The sequence below is a fragment of the Populus alba genome, chromosome 1 (assembly GCF_005239225.2).
Source record: "Populus alba chromosome 1, ASM523922v2, whole genome shotgun sequence".
NCBI classification, from domain to species: domain Eukaryota; kingdom Viridiplantae; phylum Streptophyta; class Magnoliopsida; order Malpighiales; family Salicaceae; genus Populus; species Populus alba.
The window spans coordinates 20553444-20576095 of record NC_133284.1 but is presented as its reverse complement, the minus strand read 5'-3'; the positions used below and the strand labels follow the sequence as shown (position 1 = coordinate 20576095).

General features: G+C 32.2%; 1 protein-coding gene across 1 annotated transcript; it reads left to right on the top strand.

Annotated features, from left to right (window-relative positions):
* The first annotated feature begins 1238 nt into the window (after positions 1–1238).
* On the top strand, positions 1239–2606 carry LOC118042586 (ESCRT-related protein CHMP1B). Its single transcript, XM_035050299.2, has 2 exons — positions 1239–1602; positions 2130–2606. Exons 1-2 carry the CDS (start codon positions 1278–1280, stop codon positions 2414–2416), a joined length of 612 nt encoding a protein of 203 aa, XP_034906190.1. The 5' UTR covers positions 1239–1277; the 3' UTR covers positions 2417–2606.
* Positions 2607–22652: the final 20046 nt, after the last annotated feature.

The following is a 22652-nucleotide window of genomic DNA, read 5'->3' as shown; positions in this document are numbered from 1 at the left end:
TATTTGCAATTACTTTATGAATAATTATACATGAATTTAATATGCAAAATTTTCTTAAAAAAATGCAAAATAAAATATATATTTTGTTATTGTGAATTTTTAATATAGTTTTCATGAATTAAAATATTCTTTTTTTTTTTCAATACAAGCACATAAAAATTATCAAGACATAAGTTTTTATTTTTTGTTGGTATTTTCTTTTCAAAGCATGATAATTGTTTATTTAAAACAACATGCTTCTAACAAAAAAGACATGTTTTCATAAAAAAAAAATTGTATAAGGAAAAATAGATTTTGACTAAAAAATAATATTTTTTCTTATAAATTTAAATTATTAGAATTCTTGTGAATACTTATTTTTAATTACCTTAAAAAAATCACGTTGTTGAAAAAACATACATCAAAATATAAAAAAAATATATAAATAAAAAATAAGAATTTTACCTAGAAGGAAATACTTTTTTCTAAATTTTAAATCTGTCAAATCCTTTTAAATATTTATTTTAATTGTTGCAAAATTACATAAAATTTAGCTTTGAAAATTGTCCAACTTTTTACATTCTTTTTTCCATTATTTCACTTATCTACCATTAACTAGAAAGATTTTATTTAACTTATATTTATAAAATATTTATATTTGCGTCTATTTTTTTTTATTAAAAAGATCAACTTCTCATTTTAATATTTAATTAGTATTCATAGTTTTTTTAATTTATTATTTTATATATTTTTAATTTATTATATCCAAAGAAAATATTATATTTTTATTATTTAATTAAAACTTTAATATATATATATATATATATATATATATATATAATGATAATATCCATCTTTTTTCATTTTAAAAATTAACTTGAAATTATGTCGGCACATGAAATTTATGAGGTATTAAAGCATGTTTGTTATTGTAATAATTATTATTTTTTAAAATATTTTTTATTTAAAAATATATCAAAATAATAATTTTTTTAATTTAATTTTAATATCAATAAATCAAAACAATTAAAAATTAAAAATTTTAAAACATGAAAAAAAGCAAAAATCCACTCATTCTAGAAAGTGAGCAAATCGCAAAAATTCAGACTGTAAAAAAGCAAAAATCCACTCATTCTAGAAAGTGAGCAAATCGCAAAAATTCAGACTGGTGCGGTTCTTCCAAGGGTAACATAGTAATTTAAAAGAAGCCCACAGCAGGCAAGCCCATAAAAGATCAAGCCACAGTCAACAATTATATAACCCTAACAAAAAAATAAAAAAATAGATTTTCTTCAACAATGGGAAACGCGGAGAAGCTTCTGAATCAGATCATGGACTTGAAATTCACATCAAAATCGCTGCAAAGGCAAGCACGGAAGTGCGAGAAGGAAGAGAAATCGGAGAAATTGAAAGTCAAGAAGGCGATCGAGAAAGGAAACATGGATGGTGCTCGAATCTATGCCGAGAACGCCATTCGTAAGAGAACTGAACAGATGAATTACTTGAGGCTCGCCTCCAGGCTCGATGCCGTCGTGGCAAGGCTTGATACTCAGTCTAAGATGACTACCATTAACAAGTCTATGGCTTCTATTGTTAAGTCTCTCGAGTCTACTCTCGCTACTGGTAATTAATTTACTTTTTAGACATTTTTTTCGTTAATATATTGATGGGCTTTTGCTGATTTTTTATTTTTGATTGTTGGGTTGTGTTTACTCTCTCTATGTTTCTAATCAAATTGAGAAAAACTGGGTCTGGGATTTTTCTGATTAATGTTTTTTTTTTTTTTTTTTCCTGAGAAAAATGTGGTATAGGGTTGTAGTGAATTCATTTGTCTTGGGACTTTGGATTTAGTCTTGGTATGATTGATTATTTGCTATTTTGTGAAACGGGCAGTTTAACATCAGAAATTACTACCCCGAGAGCTCCATAGCTAGCTGGATTCTGTTTTTGGATTGGTATTAAGAATTACGACTGTAGAAATCTAACCATAAGTTCATGGAACTGGTTACTATTCAACTCTGCAATGAGAATGTGTGAAGTGTTCATTATTGGATGGTGGACTTTCACTGATTCTTAGGTCATCATCTACTGAAAGATAACACGCCTTGGGTTTGTTTTATGATAATGTTTTGAATGATTGCTAAATGCAGGTAATTTGCAGAAAATGTCAGAGACAATGGATCAGTTTGAGAAGCAGTTTGTGAATATGGAGGTACAGGCAGAGTTCATGGAGAGCGCGATGGCTGGTTCTACCTCGCTGTCCACACCTGAGGGTGAGGTCAACAGCTTGATGCAACAGGTAGCTGATGACTATGGATTGGAGGTCTCTGTCGGGCTGCCACAGCCTGCTGCACATGCAGTGGCAACCAAGTCGCAGGAGAAGGTGGATGAGGATGATTTGTCAAGGCGGCTTGCAGAGCTTAAGGCCAGAGGATAAATTATGTTTCAGGATCTGATGATCTCATGCGAATGTTACATATCATTAATATATATGGTGTTTCGATTGTGTTTCATGCCGAAAACTAGTGTAAATCTGGTTTAATTGGATTAAAGTACCTGCAGACTCTTTGCATGTTGAATATGAATGGTTAATGCACTCTATGAGTTGCTTAACATATTTACCAGCACTTACTTTCTAGACCTAGAATATGATGAATGGTTTCAGCCTTTCAGATTATAAGTATGAGGTAGTATGATTTGTATGCATGTGGCGCAAAATTGAATGTTGGAAGAGCTTATGTGTATTCAGGTCGCATGGAGCAATGCCTCCGTTTTTTTCCCTTGAAATATTCCTTTTGAATCCTTGAATTGTGAATTATGGTTTTTGGCAGGTGTCTCTAAGTTCAAATTTTGAAGTCAAATTGATGTGGACCTGCTTTACATGCTCCTGCATTTTTCTTGTTCTTCTAATGCCCTATATATATATATATCCCCTTTGAAGCTATCCTCATCCTTTCTTAAACCAGTTCTATTAGTGTCGTTCAATCCTGCCCATGACATTTCTGCTGTGTTCTACGTTGACCATGAATTCGGTAGTGTTTGGGAACGCGGTTGAAACGGTGTTCTTAAAAAAATTTAAAATCCATGAATTCAGTAATGTTTGGGAACGTGGTTGAAATTGTGTTCTTAAAAAATTCATAAGTTTTTTTTTTTGTTAAAATTTAATGTGGTTTGTATTTTTTGGATCGTTTTGATGTGTTGATATTAAAAATAATTTTTTAAAAATAAAAACACATCATTGGCATGTATTTTGGTATAAAAAGTTATTTGAAAAGCAATTGTTACTACACTGCCAAATACACTTGAAATAAGTTTACGTGGCAGCTTGTCAAAGCCAACTCGTATACACTTCATCCAAGTAGCAGCTGGTCTTATTGAGATATCGTGTGTACAGGGATATTGATTCCTTCACTGTCTTCTATTGCTATAATGTTGAGTTCGGATTGAAAAAACTTGAATGATTTTCTGCTGGAAACCTTATCAGAACACGGTTCGTCTGTGCAGCTATGCATAGGTGGAAATTTGATTTGCAATTTTGGTCCTGTTTGTTTGCTGGAAAATAGTTTGTTTTTAAAAAATAAATTCCAGAAAAGTGAATTATTTTTTGATATTTGGTAGTGTAATGAAAAATAAATTAGAAAATATTTTTCAGTGTTTGGTTATGTCATGAAAAATAAGCTAGAAAATAGCTTATTAATGTTTTATTTTTCTTAAGTTTATTAAAATAATAAAGAATAAATCTTACAAATTAAAAAGTTAAATGAGAATGAAATTGAAAAAAATATATAATTTCATAAATTATCTCAAATAAAATAAATAATAATCAAAATAATAGAGATCAAATCTGAAAAAAATAAAAAAAATAAAAAAAATAATAATTAATATTTCATAAATTATTTCAAATAAAATAAGTAATAAAAAAAAAATTAGAATCAAAACCAAGAAATGAATGTATTGAAAAACTCACCTCCAGATTAAAAATATGATTACATATATAAAAATAAAAATAAACAACCATAACCCAAGTAATTTTCTCTGTTACACATAATTTATTATTTAATATAATAATACAATTATATTTTTGTTCTTTTTAAAAAAACTAAAAATCTTGCTAACGAGGATATTTTTATTTTTACGTACTAGTCATTAAAAAATTGTGATGAGAATATAAGTCTTTTTAATTTGTTTTAACTCACTAAAATGATCTAATTACATTTCAATAATTTTTAAAACTAGCTAAGAGAGCTACTTTTATTTTTTTATTTTTTAAACTACAGTAAAACAACAAGTTTACCATTGAAATCCAAAAAATTAAATCATGCACCAAGGGGCTTTATGGTCTTTTCACTCCCTTTCTTTGTTATTACAAGTTTCAAGGAGGACAATTTGATCTTTTTATACAGATTAATCATTAATTAAATGAAAAAAGTTGCTTGCGTGTGTCAGCTGCATATCAGTACATGGGAAGTGTTCATGTACTTTAGTTGACGCGTGTAGAGACTCTCGGTAGAATAAAATATCCTTATGCCATGTTCTTTTCCTAGTAGTGTGGTGTATGTAATAGGTGGTGGGAGGATTTATGGCTAGTGGATTTTTTTTATTATTATTTATTTTTTATTATCCCTTGAAAATTATAGTTTAACCCTCTTTGTTTTTAACATTTCAGCTTCAATTTTTATTCTTTTGATCTTTAATTTTTGTTCTTGATATTTTTGTAAAATCTTTATTTGTTTTTAATTTCATCATTTAATCTCAATTTGTTTTTTTTTTTATTTGATCCTTATTTGATGCAACCATATTATTTGATAGTTTTACCCACATCTAACTACTGTTTTGCCTATGTTATTTATATAAAATGCCTTAATATACTTTATTTTATGTTTTGAAGGTACTTTTGGATGAAAGATGCAAAAAGAAGTAAATTGAAGGTAATTAACATATTAGACCTTTAGTCGATGTTTTGTGTAGAGCATAAGCTCTAGAAGTCGAAATGAAGTGATTCCAGTGGCATTAAAAAGTTAACATCTATACCTTTCTAGAAATTTAAGGCAATAAAATAAAATAAAGAAGAACACGGAAATCATAGCCTTTAAAGTCAAATATCACAATCTGTCAATGTTGACCTTCAGCCATTCACTTGAATATCTGAGCTACAGAAGTCCATTGGATGCAAACTTAATTTTTTTAGATTCTTGACTCAAAGACCTATCAACTCTTCAAATTGCAGCAAAAAAAAAAAAATGTCATATGAGGGAGATATGATTTTTCAAAAATGAAAATTGAATTTTGCTAGCAAACAGGTTTTGTGAAGAAACGAGTTCAAATTATGTTCCAAAGCATCTAAACAGACATTCAAGTTTTTATTTCATCAATTTAGTTCCTCTAAGTCAAAGCTTGTAGATTTCATGTAAGAGAATTTCTTTGTTTTTAGGAAAATAATTATTGAAGTACTTAAATGTAAATTGTCTACTTAAGGGAGGACTAATCTTAGTGAGAACATTCAATCAAATCAAACATAGACTGCAGACAGTTATGTTTTCTTGATTAATCAACTTATCTAGTTTTTAAAGCTGCCATTGAATTAAATTATTAGTGCGGACACTGTGGTTGTTTGGTGGTTAGGATTAGTTATATGACGGATCCGTTAACTAACTAATGTTAAGAAGAGCTAAATATTTAGAATATAAATGATATTTCATTTCCATGATCAATTCTAATTTTCATAGGTGGATATGTGCTTGCGACCAAGGTTTGTTCCCTTGATAATTTTTTGATTTTATTTAATTTCGCTTGATAGTTTTATATTTTTTTTTGCTTTAGCCTAGATAACGTCCAACCCCCCCTAAATTGCATATCATCTAGCATAAAAATCTGACTTGAACCTTCCTCGTGGGATTGACCCCTTGCTTACTATATACTATCTTATGTGTTGTATTTTAAGCTAGAGTAATTATTTTGTGTGACCGCGATATCGCAACATTATTCTTTTGATTTCTTATGTTTTTTCTTGGTCCTTTTGTAAAAGTTTTAGTTGTTTTTAATTTTATCATTCAATCTAAACATATGGTATATTATTTTTTTCAATTTGGTCCTTATTTTTTTTGTTCTTTTGTTGAACTATTTTTCTTTTAAATTTAACCCTCCAATAAAAAATTTGTAGTTGCCCTCTAATTTATTTTTTATTTCGATTTTCATTCTCACTCTTTTAATTATTTTTTTATTTTGGATCTTTTTGTGTAATTATTATTTTTTTCTATTTCATCATTCAATATTTGATTTGTTATGGAATAGGCTTTGCAATTTTTCTATGTATGGTGCTTCCGATCTAATAACCCTTAAGTCACGAGTTTGAATAGTTTAATGGGGTTGACATGTTTTTTTTGTTTTATTTTTTTTTCCAATTTCATTGTTGACTTTAGTTTTTTTAAATGACTTTATGGTTTTCTTTGATTTCTTTTCCATAAAGTTATCCTGATTGGATGACTTAAGACGCGAGTTTGACAGTTAATCCGGGCTCACTTGCTCTTTATTATCTAGATTACATGACTATCATCTTATCTTGGGTCAACTCACGCCGGATTGTTTTATCCTTCTTGACTCATTTTGTCTTTTGATGTTTAATTGGATGAAAATTGAATATCATTTTTTCATTCTTGAAAAACAATTTTCCAAGTTAATACAATCATTTTAAAAAAAATTATATTTATTATTGTTATCTATTTATTATTATTTAATTAAAATAAAACTTATTTATTTTACCTAACAAAGTTATAACCTGAATCTTTAATTTTTCTTAAAAAAAAAAAAAACAATACGTGTAGCTGGACATATTTTTTATGGAAAAAATAACATAGTCGCGTAACGGTAAGAGACCATGCATCAAATTCCAAAGAAACACTGATGCGAACCCTAGTGGAATTGAATTGAGTTTGCGAACCCAAGATATATCTAATCCAAGATTACTAGAAATAGGATGAGTTTATCACAATGGAAGATCTGCTCCAAGGCAAAAAGACTATAAATCAACTCAATCACAACGCCTACACCTGGAGACAAGCAAAATGAGTATAAATTCACATCAAAGATGATCAATTCTTTGAAAAGTTGAAAATTCAATCAAGAACCAAGATTGAAAACCAAAGGTTGGCAAAAATCAGAATATTATTAGTAAAAAAAAAAGCGTGCTGAAAATTATTCTCAAGAGTATTTATACCCCAAGCCAAAAACCCTAGTTTTTCTAATGGGTCACATATAAAGTCAATTTAAATAATAATCAACCCAAGCTAAAACTAGCCGAAAATAATTAAAATAAATAAAATAAACAAGTATGAAACTCAAACGAGTGTTTTCCTCACAAAATAAAGAAAGTTTAATAGCCCATCCAATTTAATAAGACAAGTTTGGTTTTTTCCACATTCTGTTTGGTAGCAGTAAAACCCAACTTCAAATGGATGGTTCTCTCTCGTCTTAACGAATTAGAAGGCGTTTCATATACCGTTGGAAAGGTATGAAAGTCTAGTTTCCAACCCAATTGGAATCACCTCAAAATTTGACATGTAGATCCAGTTATGATAAAAAAAGGTAGTGAAAGGTAAAACTATCTAAATCTAGTCTTCTTCTCCCAATCCTTGTGTAATGGTCTTGGTTCCACCAACTAGCCCCTCTTGAACATGAATAAGATTAATCACGGCTGGGTCCTCATTATTTAATATCCTCTTGAAGTCCACCTTAGCCCATGTATCTTGAAGAAGTCCATTGAAAGCCTTTTTGAACCTTTTAATTGTAAGCCTTGTAACTGGACCAACCGGAACCTCCAATGGATCTTTTGGTGCTTGGATTGCATCATCCCCTTTCTCCTCAAAAGGATTCGACCTCGAATCATCACCTACATCAAACAAAGAAAGATCAGCAATATTGAATGTAGCACTAACACCATATTAACTTTGTAGGCATTTTTCTCTATTTGTTGTCAAATCTTTGCATGTAAATCCTTCACCACCTATGCATTTTGAATACCATCAAGACTACCCCTTTCATTCACAGGTAAAGGAATCAAATCTAATGGTGTCAAAGGATTAAAACCATAAACAATCTCAAATGATGAATAATTAGTTGTATAATGCACACTACGATTATATGCAAATTCAATAAATGGCAAACAATCTTCTCAATTTTTAAGATTCTTTTGAATGATAGCCCTTAACAACTGAGTTAAAGTTCAATTAACAACTTTAGTTTGGCCATCTGTTTGTGGATGACAAGTAATAGAATATAAAAACTTAGTCCCTAACTTACCCTAAAAAACCTTCCAAAAGTAACTTAAGAACTTAACATCTCGATCTGACACAATGCTCTTAGAAACACCATGTAGCCAAATGACCTCTTTATAGAATAGGTCAGCTATATTTGTTGCATCATTAGTTTTATGGCAAGCAATGAAATGTGTCATCGCAAAAAATCTATCCACAACAACAAATATAAAGTCTCTTCTTTTCCTAGACTTAGGTAGTGACACGACCAAAAGCTTGATGTCTTCTCCCAAGTGCAGGAGTGTCGAAGTAATAAATAACCCGGCAAGACCGGGGTCGAACCACAGAGAGGTTAATTGTATAAATTATAAATAACAAGACAACAACAACAACAACAACAACAACAACAACAACAACAACAACAATAACAATAATAACAATAACAATAATAATAATAATAATAATACTCAATACGTGGCATTGTTACACCTGAGAATGATCTAAAAGATCAGGTCACAGGTTTCCAGCCTATATACTGAGTTCATGAAAAGATTAAAGAGATATATTATATAATATAAACAGAATGTAAATAATAATAATAATAATAATAATAATAATAAGTAGTAGTAGTAGTAATAAAAGAAGAAGACGGTGAAGAAATTAATGAGAGCTTTGAGATGAAAGATTAATGTAAGGATTAAACAACGATAAAAATAAATGTCAAGGTTAGAGGATCCACTAATGATACTTCAAACAAGTATAGTATAAACTCTTATTACTCAATTGGAAACCACACATAAAGGAGGTTCCAATCAGATTATAAATTGTTAACATGATTACATTAGTTATCTTATTCGAATAAAGCTAATACTTGTAAATGTTGGCAGGCATTCATGATTATAACTTATGTTAACAACAAATCAAGTTCCTTTCGTAGCTCAGGTGTCGGTTATACCATACAATATGGGCTATGAAAGTACCAAGTATTTGTTGCACCAAGTGTTATACAACATAAATCTAGATTAACCATTTAACAAGCAAAGTATTAAAAGTAAACAACATAACAAATATAAAACATGTTAGTATCCAACGTTAAGGTCCATGTTAAGTTTATATTATACTTATTCTTACATCATTAGTGTACCCTTTTCACCTTGATATAATTAACTTAGCTAAACATAATGAAAGAAAGAAACATAAATGAACAAGATAAGAACATAAATGAGAAAGAAGTTAACTAAGTAAAGGAAAGGAAATGAAGTGCATAAACTTGATATTAATGAAAGCAAAACATAAGCAATACAAAGAGAGAAAGCAAGAGCATGATCTTGATCTGGAAACCAAGATGCCTCAATACATGGTAAGTGCCTCCTTTTACAGGCCAAAATTTGGAACTATTGATTTGTTGACTAATTGATGAGTGGGTGGCCACATCTTGACTTAATGACAATCCTTATCTTCTTGTCTGAACAAGACGTCATTGCTAACATCATAATTTTCCCAGAATCCTCAGGAATGTTCTAGTAAATTATCTCAGCTTTCCAACAAAAAAAAGATGAGGTCATTTGGACTTCTAGAACTCAAGATATGGGCTGAACATTAAATAGTGTTTGGGTTGCAGGACAGCTTCGGACTTCTTCGTTGTTCCTTCAATTTGGACTTCAAAACGATATTTTTAAATCTTGGGCTCCTCATGAAAGGTGTAGGCCTTTGTCTTAGCTTTCCATCCATATAAAATAGACCTAAATCCGAGATCTAGAGATCCAGATATGATCCAATTACCGAGCAGTGTTCTGGTTTGGACTGCACCGGTATCTCTTTTCTAAGTTTGGCCATCTCTTTGTCCTTTTACTTTCAATACTTAAACTCATCAATCAATCCTTTTATTTATGTGATAGGCCTGCATTTAAGATGAGCATTTACCATAAATTAAGGTATTTTATAGTATCAAACTTGTTATTATAAAACATGCTTTAGTTAAGAAGTTATTGATACTTCAAGTGCAAAATGATGATATAAAACCTTGATAAACATGCACTTTTAAGTACTAATCACACCCCCCAACCAGCTTATTACTAGTCCCTAGTAATCTAAAGCGTTAAAATAGAGAAACAATTTGCAAGTTCCACAAAGCAAGGCATTCATCATTCAACTTCCATTAATCTATCCAGATAAACAAACTCTCATTAAATTTATATTCCTGCTTCATACTTCTTAAACAAGATATTAATAAACCTTATTTTTATGTGCTCAATATATGAAAACATAGATGATGGGGCTTTTGTTGGAAGAAAACAATATTATATTCAAATGTTTAAGGTGAACTTTCTTGGGTTGGGATTATTATTATTATTACTTTTTTTTTTCTTCTTTTTTTATTTATTTATATACACATACAACTTAAAACACAATGTATCTTTAACCCGTGTAATGAGTTTTAGGCTAATGACTCCCATACTAGTTGGTCTTAGGGTATTAGGTGTTGAGACACCCCTACGAGCTTAACAACTCGGGTTGCAGATACTGATACGTAGATAGTGCAATGTTTGATTCCCTTAAGCTTTTCTCCTTAACCCATGTAACAAGCTTTGGGCCAATAGCTCCCAAGTCAGTTGACTTTAGGGTATTAGGTGTTAAAACACCCCTTCGGGCTTAATTACTTAGGTTAGGGAGGCTACGAAACCAAACTTATCTACGTTTTTATTATCATTAATATTATCATTTTTTTTTTACAAATTATATACTATCCCTTTCCCTTAGTTGTTACCTTCAACAAAAGAACATAAATAATATAATAATCCAATGTGCAACCCACAATCATATGTTAAAGTGTGTGTGTGAAAATGAAGGTTTAATAATACTTGTTAAATGAGTATATGAGCAGAATCAAGTGATAACAATACGAGAGTTTGTAAACCTGAATATTTCAAGAAGTATTATGATAGACCTTAGTAATGATACTTACTAAGATGCGTCTCTAGAGTCAATAAAATTTCCTCCTTACTCTGCCATCCTAATAAGGATGCTTACTAAGATGTGTCTCAAGAGTTAATAAAACTGACTCCATACTCTGCCATCCTAATAACAATTTTGTCAAATGGTTTTAATAATAGCAAAAATAGTAAGCAAGTTAGTTTTTTTTTTTTAAACTACTACCCTCTCCCTCCAACCAAAACGAGACATTGTCCTCAATGTCCTAAGGTAGAAAGATAGAGTATAGAAGACATCACCTGAAACAACAAATAATAACAAACCTGAAACACACTTAGACAAACATAAAAAGTAACAAAATAATATGCTATTAGTAAAACCAAAAGACACAAGGTTTCACAAATGAAGGCTCAAATCTAATCTAAGTTTTTTACGGCTTTCCTTAGTTGACCAATCTAGGTGACTCATGTAGGGATCAATGACAGGAATGAAAGATTGTAGTTGGTCAATCAATTGTTCAGCAGTAGCAGTAGAGATTATGATTTGTCGTGCCGAAGATGTTAAAAATTCTTGTTCCACAGCTTGATCAAGGAAAGACAACAACCTATCATAAAAACCATTAACATTTAACAAACCTATAGGTTTATGGTGAATGTGCAGTTGGGCCCAAGATGAAATATGAAAGATCTCTTCCAATGTGCCCAGACCACCTGGTAAGGCAATGAAGGCATCAACATGGCTAAACATGGCGTTCAGTCGATCAGACATTGTTGGGACCTGTAGTTCCTCTCCAATTGTTTTTCCAATGATGTCCCCATTTGTTAAAGCTTTGGGGACAACCCCCAAAACTTGACTGCCTCCTAAAAATGCAGCCATTGACACACCTCCCATTAACCCAAGGCTGCCTCCCCCATACACTAAATGAATCTTTCTCTCAGCTAGTACTTGACCAAGATGATTTGCTGATTCTAAAAACTCCTTTTCTTTCCCAGGGCTGGATCCACCGAAAACACAAATATTTCTTATGTGATGACTTGAGGAACCTGCCATTTCTACACACTTCTATATTTGATGAATGTATGGGATGAGTAGAAATGAAGGGAAGGAAGAGAAGAATTTATAGATCAAAAAGTGAAAATGCAATCATACCACTTATATGTAGGCCAGTTGTAATCTCACACTCTCTCTCTCTTTATTTATTTATTTTGACAAAGTATGTATGTACAGGTAGTTATGATTATGGCTCACATCTTCCCTTGGTTTTACGTCCAAGAACGGCTTAAACGCCCTCTATGGGTCGGGGATAGGCTTCCCATCCAGTTTTCTTAAAAACTGGCAAATAGGGTCTTTTTTAGTCAGATTCCCAAGACTAAGTCGATCATGTTCTTTATGGAATTGTGGCCATAAATCATGAATTAAATGATGCACATCTCCACTAGGATGCGTCTCAAGGGTCAACAAAAGATTATCTAAAGACCCCTTACTCAGGCCATCTTTAATGAATTGTATTTTATCTTCACGGTTTACAGATACCATTCCTAAAGAATGACATGTCGCATTACAAGTCCATCTGGCACATCTGTGACAGACTTTTAGTCGTTTTGCACGACGTTTCTTTGCAAAAATGCTTTTACCTGTTCCAGGCATGTGTGAAATGAAAGAATTGGAGGACTCACCTGATAAGCGGACCTTTGCTTCAATTAGCCAACGAATATCTTCAGGAATTCCATGGTTCATTAACAACCTCAATCTTTCACACCTAGCACGGTAAATTTTTGTAATCGCATTCTGAGGCAGAGCAGGAAAATACTTTTTCAATTTTTCAAGAGTGGTGTCCATTTTCAAATGAGAATTGGAGAAGAGATTCAAAGAAGAGAGAAAAAGCTAAGAATTATACAAATATATACAGATATCAGTTATTTGAGAAACTGAAAGAACCGACTTAAGTCACGGAGTACCGTTATCCACCATTTGACCGGGGTGAGAGAGAGACTAGCAAAACAAAAGTCACACCAAAAAGGAACAAAAAATGTGAGAAAAAACAAAATAATCAACCTTTATCAATAAGATCATTCAAACCAATGGATTCATTTTCACTAGGAAACTCATCAAAGTAAGTTTTTAAACGATGTTCATTTACCTTCAAAACATTGTCATTCTTTGGATTCTCAATATCAAGGGCCCCATAAGGATACACATGTTTCAAAATAAATGGACCGCTCCATCTTGATCTTAGTTTTTCAGGAAATAAATGGAGTCGAGAATTATAAAGCAAAACTTTTTGACCAGTATCAACTTTTTGACAATTTTCACAAGTTTTGCAGAATGCATGTGTGTCCTTGAACATGGTGGGCCAATAAAATCTATTTTGTAAGATTTTTGCAGTTGTCTTTCTTAATGAGAAATGACTCCCACATGCTTCAGAATGACAAAGTTTAATGACGCTACTTACCTCATTGTCAAGAATGCATCTTTGAAATTTTTTATCAGGACAATATTTGAGTAAGTCAGGGTTATCCCAATAAAAGTTCTTTACTTTGTTCAAAAACTTTCCTTTGTCTTCAGTACTCCAGTGAGCTGGCAAATCTCCTAAAGGAAGAAAATTGATATTTTTAGCAAACCAAGGCATTGAACTAAGAGAAAGTAAGGATTCATCAGGAGAGTAATCATCGATTGGTGGGATGTCAGATGTCAAATCTGTTGTCACTTTTGACACAAGATCAGCATCAATATTTTTGGTGCCTTTTTCATCCGTGATTTCTTCCTGAGAATAAATCATTTGCAAATCTTCAGATTCATCCAACTCAATTTTACTCAAAGTAGATTCAAGTTGATCATGAACTACTTTTTCAATAAGATCTACTTCTTGTAAATCATTATCATCTCCAGGTTGCTTGCAAATGTTGAAAATATTCATCTCCAATGTCATGTTTCCAAAAGATAACTTCATGAGTCCATTCCTATAATTAATCAATGCATTAGAAGTTGCAAGAAACGGACGTCCTAAAATAATAGGAAATGAATTACATGCTTCAACAGGTTCTGTGTCCAAGAAAATAAAATCCACAGGATAAATGAATTTATCGACTTGTACTAACACATCTTCAACTATTCCTCTAGGCACTTTTACTGATCTATCAGCAAGTAAAAGAGTTACAGAAGTTGGTTTTAACTCACCTAGATTGACACTCTGAAAGACTGAATATGGAAGTAAATTCACACTAGCTCCAAGATCAAGTAAGGCTCTTTCAATTTTATGCTCTCTAATAAAGCAAGAAATTGTAGGACAACCAGGGTCTTTATATTTCAAAGCATTATTGTTTTGAAGAATGACACTTACTTGTTTGGCTAAAAAGGCTTTCTTTTTCACATTCAGTTTTCTCTTCACAGTGCATAGATCTTTCAAAAATTTAGCATAGGAAGGTACCTGTTTAATAGCATCCAACAAAGGTATATTGATCCTTACCTGTTTGAAAGTTTCAAAGATTTCAGAGTTGTGATTGACTTTCCTTTGTTTGGTCATGGCATGAGGAAATGGAAGTGCTGGCAGGAGGAAATGGAAGTGCTGGCAGGGAATCAGCATTTTCTTTGCAATGTTCAGGTTCAACCCCTTCTTACCCTCAAAGATAGACTCATCATGTTTCTCACAAGGTTCAAGAATGGGTTTTTCAATAACCTTACCACTACGAAGAGTGATGACTGATTTGACTTAATCCATGTGTTGGCTTCCAGAACTACTCACATTTGCATTGTATTGCCCTTTTGGATTTTGCTGTGGTTGAGATGGAAACTTACCTTTCTCTTGGAAACTAAGAGCAAATGTCAATTTTGCAAGAACATCTTTAAAATTTGTCATGCTTTGAGCAAGTTGAGTGTTGATTGTCTCCTGCTTTTCAATGAATGCATGCAATGTTTCCTCAAGATTTCTTCTAGGAGGTGGAGCATAAGGAGGTGCATATCCATGAGAATTTTGAAAATTATGGTGTGCTTGAAATTGTGGTTGTGAAGTTTGTGCATTGTTGCTATCACTCTTCCAACTGAAATTTAGGTGATTTCTCCAACCAAGGTTATATGTTTGTGAGTATGGGTTATGGTTGGGTCTTTGGAAACTGTTTAAAGCATGGGCTTGTTCATGGAGGCATTCCCTAAAAGAAGGCAAAGTTGGACAATCATTTGTTGAGTGTTCCTTAGTTTCACAGATTTGACACACAATGTCTTGAATAGATTTTAATTGACCACTCTTTTTCAATTCAAGTGCTTCGACTTTTCTAGCTAAAGATGCAAACTTGGCTTGGAGGTCATAATCTTCCCTAAGGTTGTGCATACCTCCACTAGATGTATGAGGTTGAGTTTTACTTGGTGCCTCATAAGTGCCTGTAGTGTCCCAATTTTGAGCATTTTCGCCTAGCAAGTCTAGGTACTCCATTGCTTCATTAGGGTATTTATCTTCGAAAGTTCCATTGCACATCAATTCAACCATTTGCCTATCTCTAGGTGTTAAACCTTCATAAAAATGTGAAACCAATCTCCATGTTTCAAAACCATGATGAGGGCAAGTATTAAGCAAGTCTCGATACCTATCCCAACATTGGTAAAATGTTTCTCCTGGTTTTTGAGTGAAAGTGATGATTTGTCTTTTGAAAGAGTTTGTTCTATGAGATGGAAAAAACTTCTTTAAAAATTGTTGTTGCATTTCATCCCAAGCACGAATGGATCCTGGTCTCAAATTTTGTAACCATGTTTTAGCTTTATCTTTTAATGAAAAAGGAAAAAGCTTTAATCGAATGGTGTTCATGCTACAATTGGAGTCATTATAGGTATTACAGACCTCCTCAAATTCCCTTAAATGCAAGTATGGATTTTCTAGGTCTAAACCATGAAAAGAAGGTAAAAATTGAATAATGTCTGGCTTAAAATTAAAATGAGATGCATCAGGAGGGAAAACTATGCATGAGGGTGCACTTGTTCTTGTGGGATTCATGTGGTCTCTAAGTGTTCTCATACGGTTATTCTCATTATTCTCATTATGAAGCGATTTATTATCTTCTTCGGCCATATTTTCTGAAAATGATGAGGATACCCTACAAAGTCCACCACTTAATGTACGTGACCAAACTCTCATGCACGTGTAAGAAGAGAATAAAAGCAAGAAAAGAAAATAGAAGAAAAAGAAACAAAACAAAACAAAGGAAACAAAAAATAGATAAAATGAAAAGTGAAAAGAGAAAATAAATTAAATATTATAATTTATACAAGAATTTACCTCCCTGGCAACGGCGCCAAAAACTTGACACGACCAAAAGCTTGATGTCTTCTCCCAAGTGTAGGAGTGTCGAAGTAATAAATAACCTGGCAAGATCGGGGTCGAACCACAGAGAGGTTAATTGTATAAATTATAAATAACAAGACAACAACAATAACAACAACAACAACAACAATAATAACAATAATAGTAATAGTAGTAGTAGTAGTAGTAATAATAATAATAATAATAATAATAATAATAATAGTAATAATAGTAATACTCAGTACGTGGCGTTGTTACACCTGAGAATGATCTAAAAGATCGGGTCACAGGTTTCCAGCCTATATACTGAGTTTATGAAAAGATCAAAGAGATATATTATATAATATAAACAGAATGTAAATAATAATAATAATAATAATAATAATAAGTAGTAGTAGTAATAAAAGAAGAAGACGATGAAGAAATTAATGAGAGCTTTGAGATGAAAGATTAATGTAAGGATTAAACAACGATAAAAATAAATGTCAAGGTTAGAGGATCCACTAATGGTACTTCGAACAAGTATAGTATAAACTCTTATTACTCAATTGGAAACCACACATAAAGGAGGTTCCAATCAGATTATAAATTGTTAACATGATTACATTAGTTATCTTATTCGAATAAAGCTAATACTTGTAAATGTTGGCAGGCATTCATGATTATAACTTATGTTAACAACAAATCAAGTTCCTTTCATAGCTTAGGTGTCGGTTATATCATACAGTATGGGCTATGAAAGTACCAAGTATTTGTTGCACCAAGTGTTATACAACATAAATCTAGATTAACCATTTAACAAGCAAAGTATTAAAAGTGAACAATATAACAAATATAAAACATGTTAGTATCCAACGTTAAGGTCCATGTTAAGTTTATATTATACTTATTCTTACATCATTAGTGTACCCTTTTCACCTTGACATAATTAACTTAGCTAAACATAATGAAAGAAAGAAACATAAATGAACAAGATAAGAACATAAATGAGAAAGAAGTTAACTAAGTAAAGGAAAGGAAATGAAGTGCATAAACTTGATATTAATGAAAGCAAAACATAAGCAATACAAAGAGAGAAAGCAAGAGCATGATCTTGATCTGGAAACCAAGATGCCTCAATACATGGTAAGTGCCTCCTTTTACAGGCCAAAATTTGGAACTATTGATTTGTTGACTAATTGATGAGTGGGTAGCCACATCTGGACTTGGTGACAATCATTATCTTCTTGTCTGAACAAGACGTCATTGCTAACATCATAATTTTCCCAGAATCCTCAGGAATGTTCTAGGAAATTATCTCAGCTTTCCAACAAACAAAAGATGAGGTCATTTGGACTTCTAGAACTCAAGATATGGGCTGAACATTAAATAGTGTTTGGGCTGCAGGACAGCTTCGGACTTCTTCGTTGTTCCTTCAATTTGGACTTCAAAACGACATTTTTAAATCTTGGGCTCCGTATGAAAGGTGTAGGCCTTTGTCTTACCTTTCCATCCATATAAAATAGACCTAAATCCGAGATCTAGAGATCTAGATATGATCCAATTACCGAGCAGTGTTCCGGTTTGGACTGCACCGGCATCTCTTTTCTAAATTTAGCCATCTCTTTGTCCTTTCACTTTCAATACTTAAATTCATCAATCAATCCTTTTATTTATGTGATAGGCCTGCATTTAAGATGAACATTTATCATAAATTAAGGTATCTTATAGTATCAAACTTGTTATTATAAAACATGTTTTAGTTAAGGAGTTATTGATACTTCAAGTGCAAAATGATGATATAAAACCTTGATAAACATGCACTTTTAAGTACTAATCAGGTAGACCCAAAATAAAATTCATAGAAATATCAACCCAAGGTTCTTTAAGAACATGTAAAAGGTGTGTATAACCCATGAGACGTTACTATATACTTAGCTTGTCTACATGTTATGCACCTATCACAAATTTTATGCACATCTCTTTTCATGTTAGGCCAATAAAAGTGTTCACATAAAACATCCAAAGTCTTAGAAATTCCAAAATACCCCATTAAACCACCCCCATGAGCTTTCCTTATAAGCAATTCACGCATAAAACAATTAGGCACACACAATTTATTTTTCTTAAACAAAAATCCATCATGCCTAAAAAACCTATCCTTGGCCGAAACTTTGCACTCATCATATATAGAACCAAAATCATTATCATCAAGATAGAATTCTTTAATATACTCAAATCGTAACAATTTAATATTCATAGTATTAAGAAGAACATACCTTCACACACTTTTTCTTGACCTTGCTTGTACTTAATCACATATGGGAAAGTTTTAGCAAACTTAATCCACTTGGCATGTCACCTATTTAGCTTATCTTGACCCTTCAAATGTTTTAATGACTGGTGATTGGTATGTATAATGATTAGTACTTAAAAGTGCATGTTTATCAAGGTTTTATATCATCATTTTGCACTTGAAGTATCAATAACTCCTTAACTAAAGCATGTTTTATAATAACAAGTTTGATAGTATAAGATACCTTAATTTATGGTATATGCTCATTTTAAATGCAGGCCTATCACATAAATAAAAGGATTGATTGATGAGTTTAAGTATTGAAAGTGAAAGGACAAAGAGATGGCCAAACTTAGAAAAGAGATGCCGGTGCAGTCCAAACCGGAACACTGCTCGGTAATTGGATCATATCTGGAGCTCTAGATCTCGGATTTAGGTCCATTTTATATGGATGGAAAGGTAAGACAAAGGCCTACAACTTTCATGAGGAGCCCAAGATTTAAAAAAGCCGTTTTGAAATCCAAACTGAAGGAGCAACGAAGAAGTTTGAAGCTGTCCTGCAGCCCAGACACTATTTAGTGTTCAGCCCATATCTTGAGTTCTAGAAGTCCAAATGACCTCGTCTTTTTTTTGTTGGAAAGCTGAGACAATTTCCTAGAACATTCTTGAGGATTCTGGGCAAATTATGATGTTAGCAATGACTTCTTGTTCAGACAAGAAGATAAGGATTGTCACCAAGTCAAGATGTGGCCACCCACTCATCAATTAATTAACAAATCAATAGTTCCAAATTTTGGCCTATAAAAGGAGGCACTTACCATGTATTGAGGCATCTTGTTTTCCAGATCAAGATCATGCTATTGCTTTCTCTCTTTGTATTGCTTATGTCTTGCTTTCATTAATATCAAGTTTATGCACTTCATTTCCTTTCCTTTACTTAGTTAACTTCTTTCTCATTTATGTTCTTGTCTTGTTCATTAATGTTTCTTTCTTTTATTATGTTTAGCTAAGTTAATTATGTCAAGGTGAAAAGGGTACACTAATGGTGTAAGAATAAGTATAATATAAACATTAACGTTGGATACTAACATGGACCTTAACGTTGGATACTAACATGTTTTATATTTGTTATCTTGTTCACTTTTAATACTTTGCTTGTTAAATAGTTAATCTAGATTTATGTTGTATAACACTTGGTACAACAAATACTTGGTACTTTCATAGCCCATACTGTATGGTATAACCGACACTTGAGCTATGAAAGGGACTTGATTTGTTGTTAACATAAGTTATAATCATGAATGCCTGCCAACATTTACAAGTATTAGCTTATTCGAATAAGATAACTAATGTAATCATGTTAACAATTTATAATATGATTGGAACCTCCTTTATGTGTGGTTTCCAATTGAGTAATAAGAGTTTATATTATACTTGTTTGAAGTACCATTAGTGGATCCTTTAACCTTGACATTTGTTTTTATCATTGTTCAATCCTTACATTAATCTTCCAACTCAAAGTTCTCATTAATTTCTTCCTTCTTTTCTTTATTATTGTTATTATTACTATTATTATTATTATTATTATTATTATCTGTTCATAAACTCAGTATATAGGCTGGAAACCTGTGACCCGATCTTTTAGATCATTCTCAGGTATAACAACGCCACATACTGAGTATTATTATTATTATTACTATTACTACTACTACTATTGTTATTATTATCGTTATTATTGTTATTGTTGTTGTTATTGTTGTGTTGTTATTTATAATTTATACAATTAACCTCTCTGTGGTTCGACCCCGGTCTTGCCGGATTATTTATTACTTCGACACTCCTGCACTTGGGAGAAGACATCAAGCTTTTGGTCGTGTCATATAACAAACTCTCGGGGCCATAGATAATGTTGCCAAGTCTTTAATGCTCTCACTATCGCATACAACTCCTTATCATAAGTGGGATAGTTAAGAGATGCACCATCAAGTTTCTCACTAAAATAAGCAATGGATTGTTTATCTTGCATTAGAACAACTCCAATACCTATTCCTGAAGCATCACATTCAATCTCAAAAGCTTTATTAAAATCAGGTAAATATAGTAATGGTGCCGAAATTAACTTTGATTTCAACAAGCTAAATGCACTTTCTTGTTCTTCACTCCTACTTGAACCTTACAAATTTCTTAATGATTTCAGTCAATGGAAAGGCTATTGTACTAATGTCTTTAACAAACCTCTTATAGAAACTAGCCAAACCGTGAAAACTTCTAACTTCTGTTATTGATTTTGGTGTAGGCCATTTTTGAATAACCTTAACCTTAGCCTCATCCATCTCTATACCTTTTGCATTAACAACATATCCAAGAAAAATAATTATATCCCTGTGAAAGTCACACTTTTTTAAATTAACATATAAGGACTTTTTTCTAAGCACATCAAGAACTTGTCTCAAATGATCCATATGCTCATCAAACTCCTTACTATAAATCAAAATATCATCAAAGTAGACAACTACAAACTTACTAATGAAAGCACGAAAAACATGATTCATCAATCTCATAAAAGTACTAGGTGAATCAGTAAGTTCAAAAGGCATAACCAACCACTCATACAAACCATATTTAATTTTAAAAGTAGTTTTCCTTTCATCCCCTTCATTCATTCTAATTTGATAATAACCACTTTTTAAATGAATCTTCAAAAACATTTTAGAACCATGCAATTCATCCAACATATCATCTAATTTAGGAGTAGGTTGTTGATACTTTATAGTGATGTTATTGATAGCTTTGCAATCGACACACATTCGCCAAGTCTTGTCTTTCTTTGGTATAAGAAGCACGGGAACTGTACAAGGACTCATGCTCTCACGAATGTATCCTTTCGACATCAACTCCTTCACTTGTCATTGGAGTTCTATAGACTCTTCGAGATTGCTCCTATATGCCGGCCTATTTGGTAAAGAAGCTCCTGGAACAAAGTCGATTTGATGTTCAATTCCCTTAATTGGCGACAAGCCATCAGGAATCTCTTCTAGAAAGACATCTTCAAATTCCTATAAAAGAGCTTTAAGAGCACTAGAAACACAAGAATCCAAATTATCATGGTTAAAGTATGTCTCCTTATACACAAGTAAAATCATAGGCAATTCAAAAAGATAAGCATGTTTAAGATCACTAGATTTTGCAAAGAAATTTAGGTTTTTCCCCACCTTTTCTACACACTCTTCTTTTCTTAACCTTTCTTTCTTCTGTCCACTCTCGGCCTCCCTTCTATTTTTTTCTTTTTGGCCGTGACCCTCCCCTAATTTTCTAAGGGTCGAAACTTTGTCCCCTTTTGTTTTCAACTCACAACTCACTTTATTTTCACTCTTCCTCATATTCTCACCATGTTGTGCGGCTTGTTCTTCCAGTTTGGCCAAAGTTGAGTGCTCCTCCTTTTAGCTTTTTCTTCAACTGAATTTGATCTTCATACACTTGTTTTGGCATTAGTGGGGCAAGTGTATAAATTCTACCATCTTTCTCCAATGAATACTTGTTCTTAAACTCATCATGCTTGCCTTTTCTATCAAATTGCTAAGCCTCCCTAGTAACAAATGAGTAGCATGTATAGGCATAACATCAGATAACACTTCATCCTTATATTTGCCTACTGAAAAAGAAATCATTACCTGTCTATTCACCCTAACAGCACCACATTCATTCAACCATTAAAGCTGATAAGGCTTCTTATGCTTTATGGTATTCAATCCCAACTTTCTAACCAAAGTAACACTAGAAACATTAGTACAATTACCACTATCAATGATCCTACTACATATCATATCGTTGATTAGGCATCTAGTATGGAAGATGTTCTCCCTTTGTTGCTCCGCATCATCTTCATTAGTCTAAACACTAAGCGACCTTCTAATCACCAAAACTTTATCAT

What these genes read in the sequence shown, in the direction of transcription:
- LOC118042586 (XM_035050299.2), top strand. Translation starts at nt 1,278, where the DNA reads ATGGGAAACGCGGAGAAGCTTCTGAATCAGATCATGGACTTGAAATTC. An exon ending in CGAGTCTACTCTCGCTACTG is followed by an intron (nt 1,603 to 2,129) that starts GTAATTAATTTA and finishes TGCTAAATGCAG; the next exon opens with GTAATTTGCAGAAAATGTCA.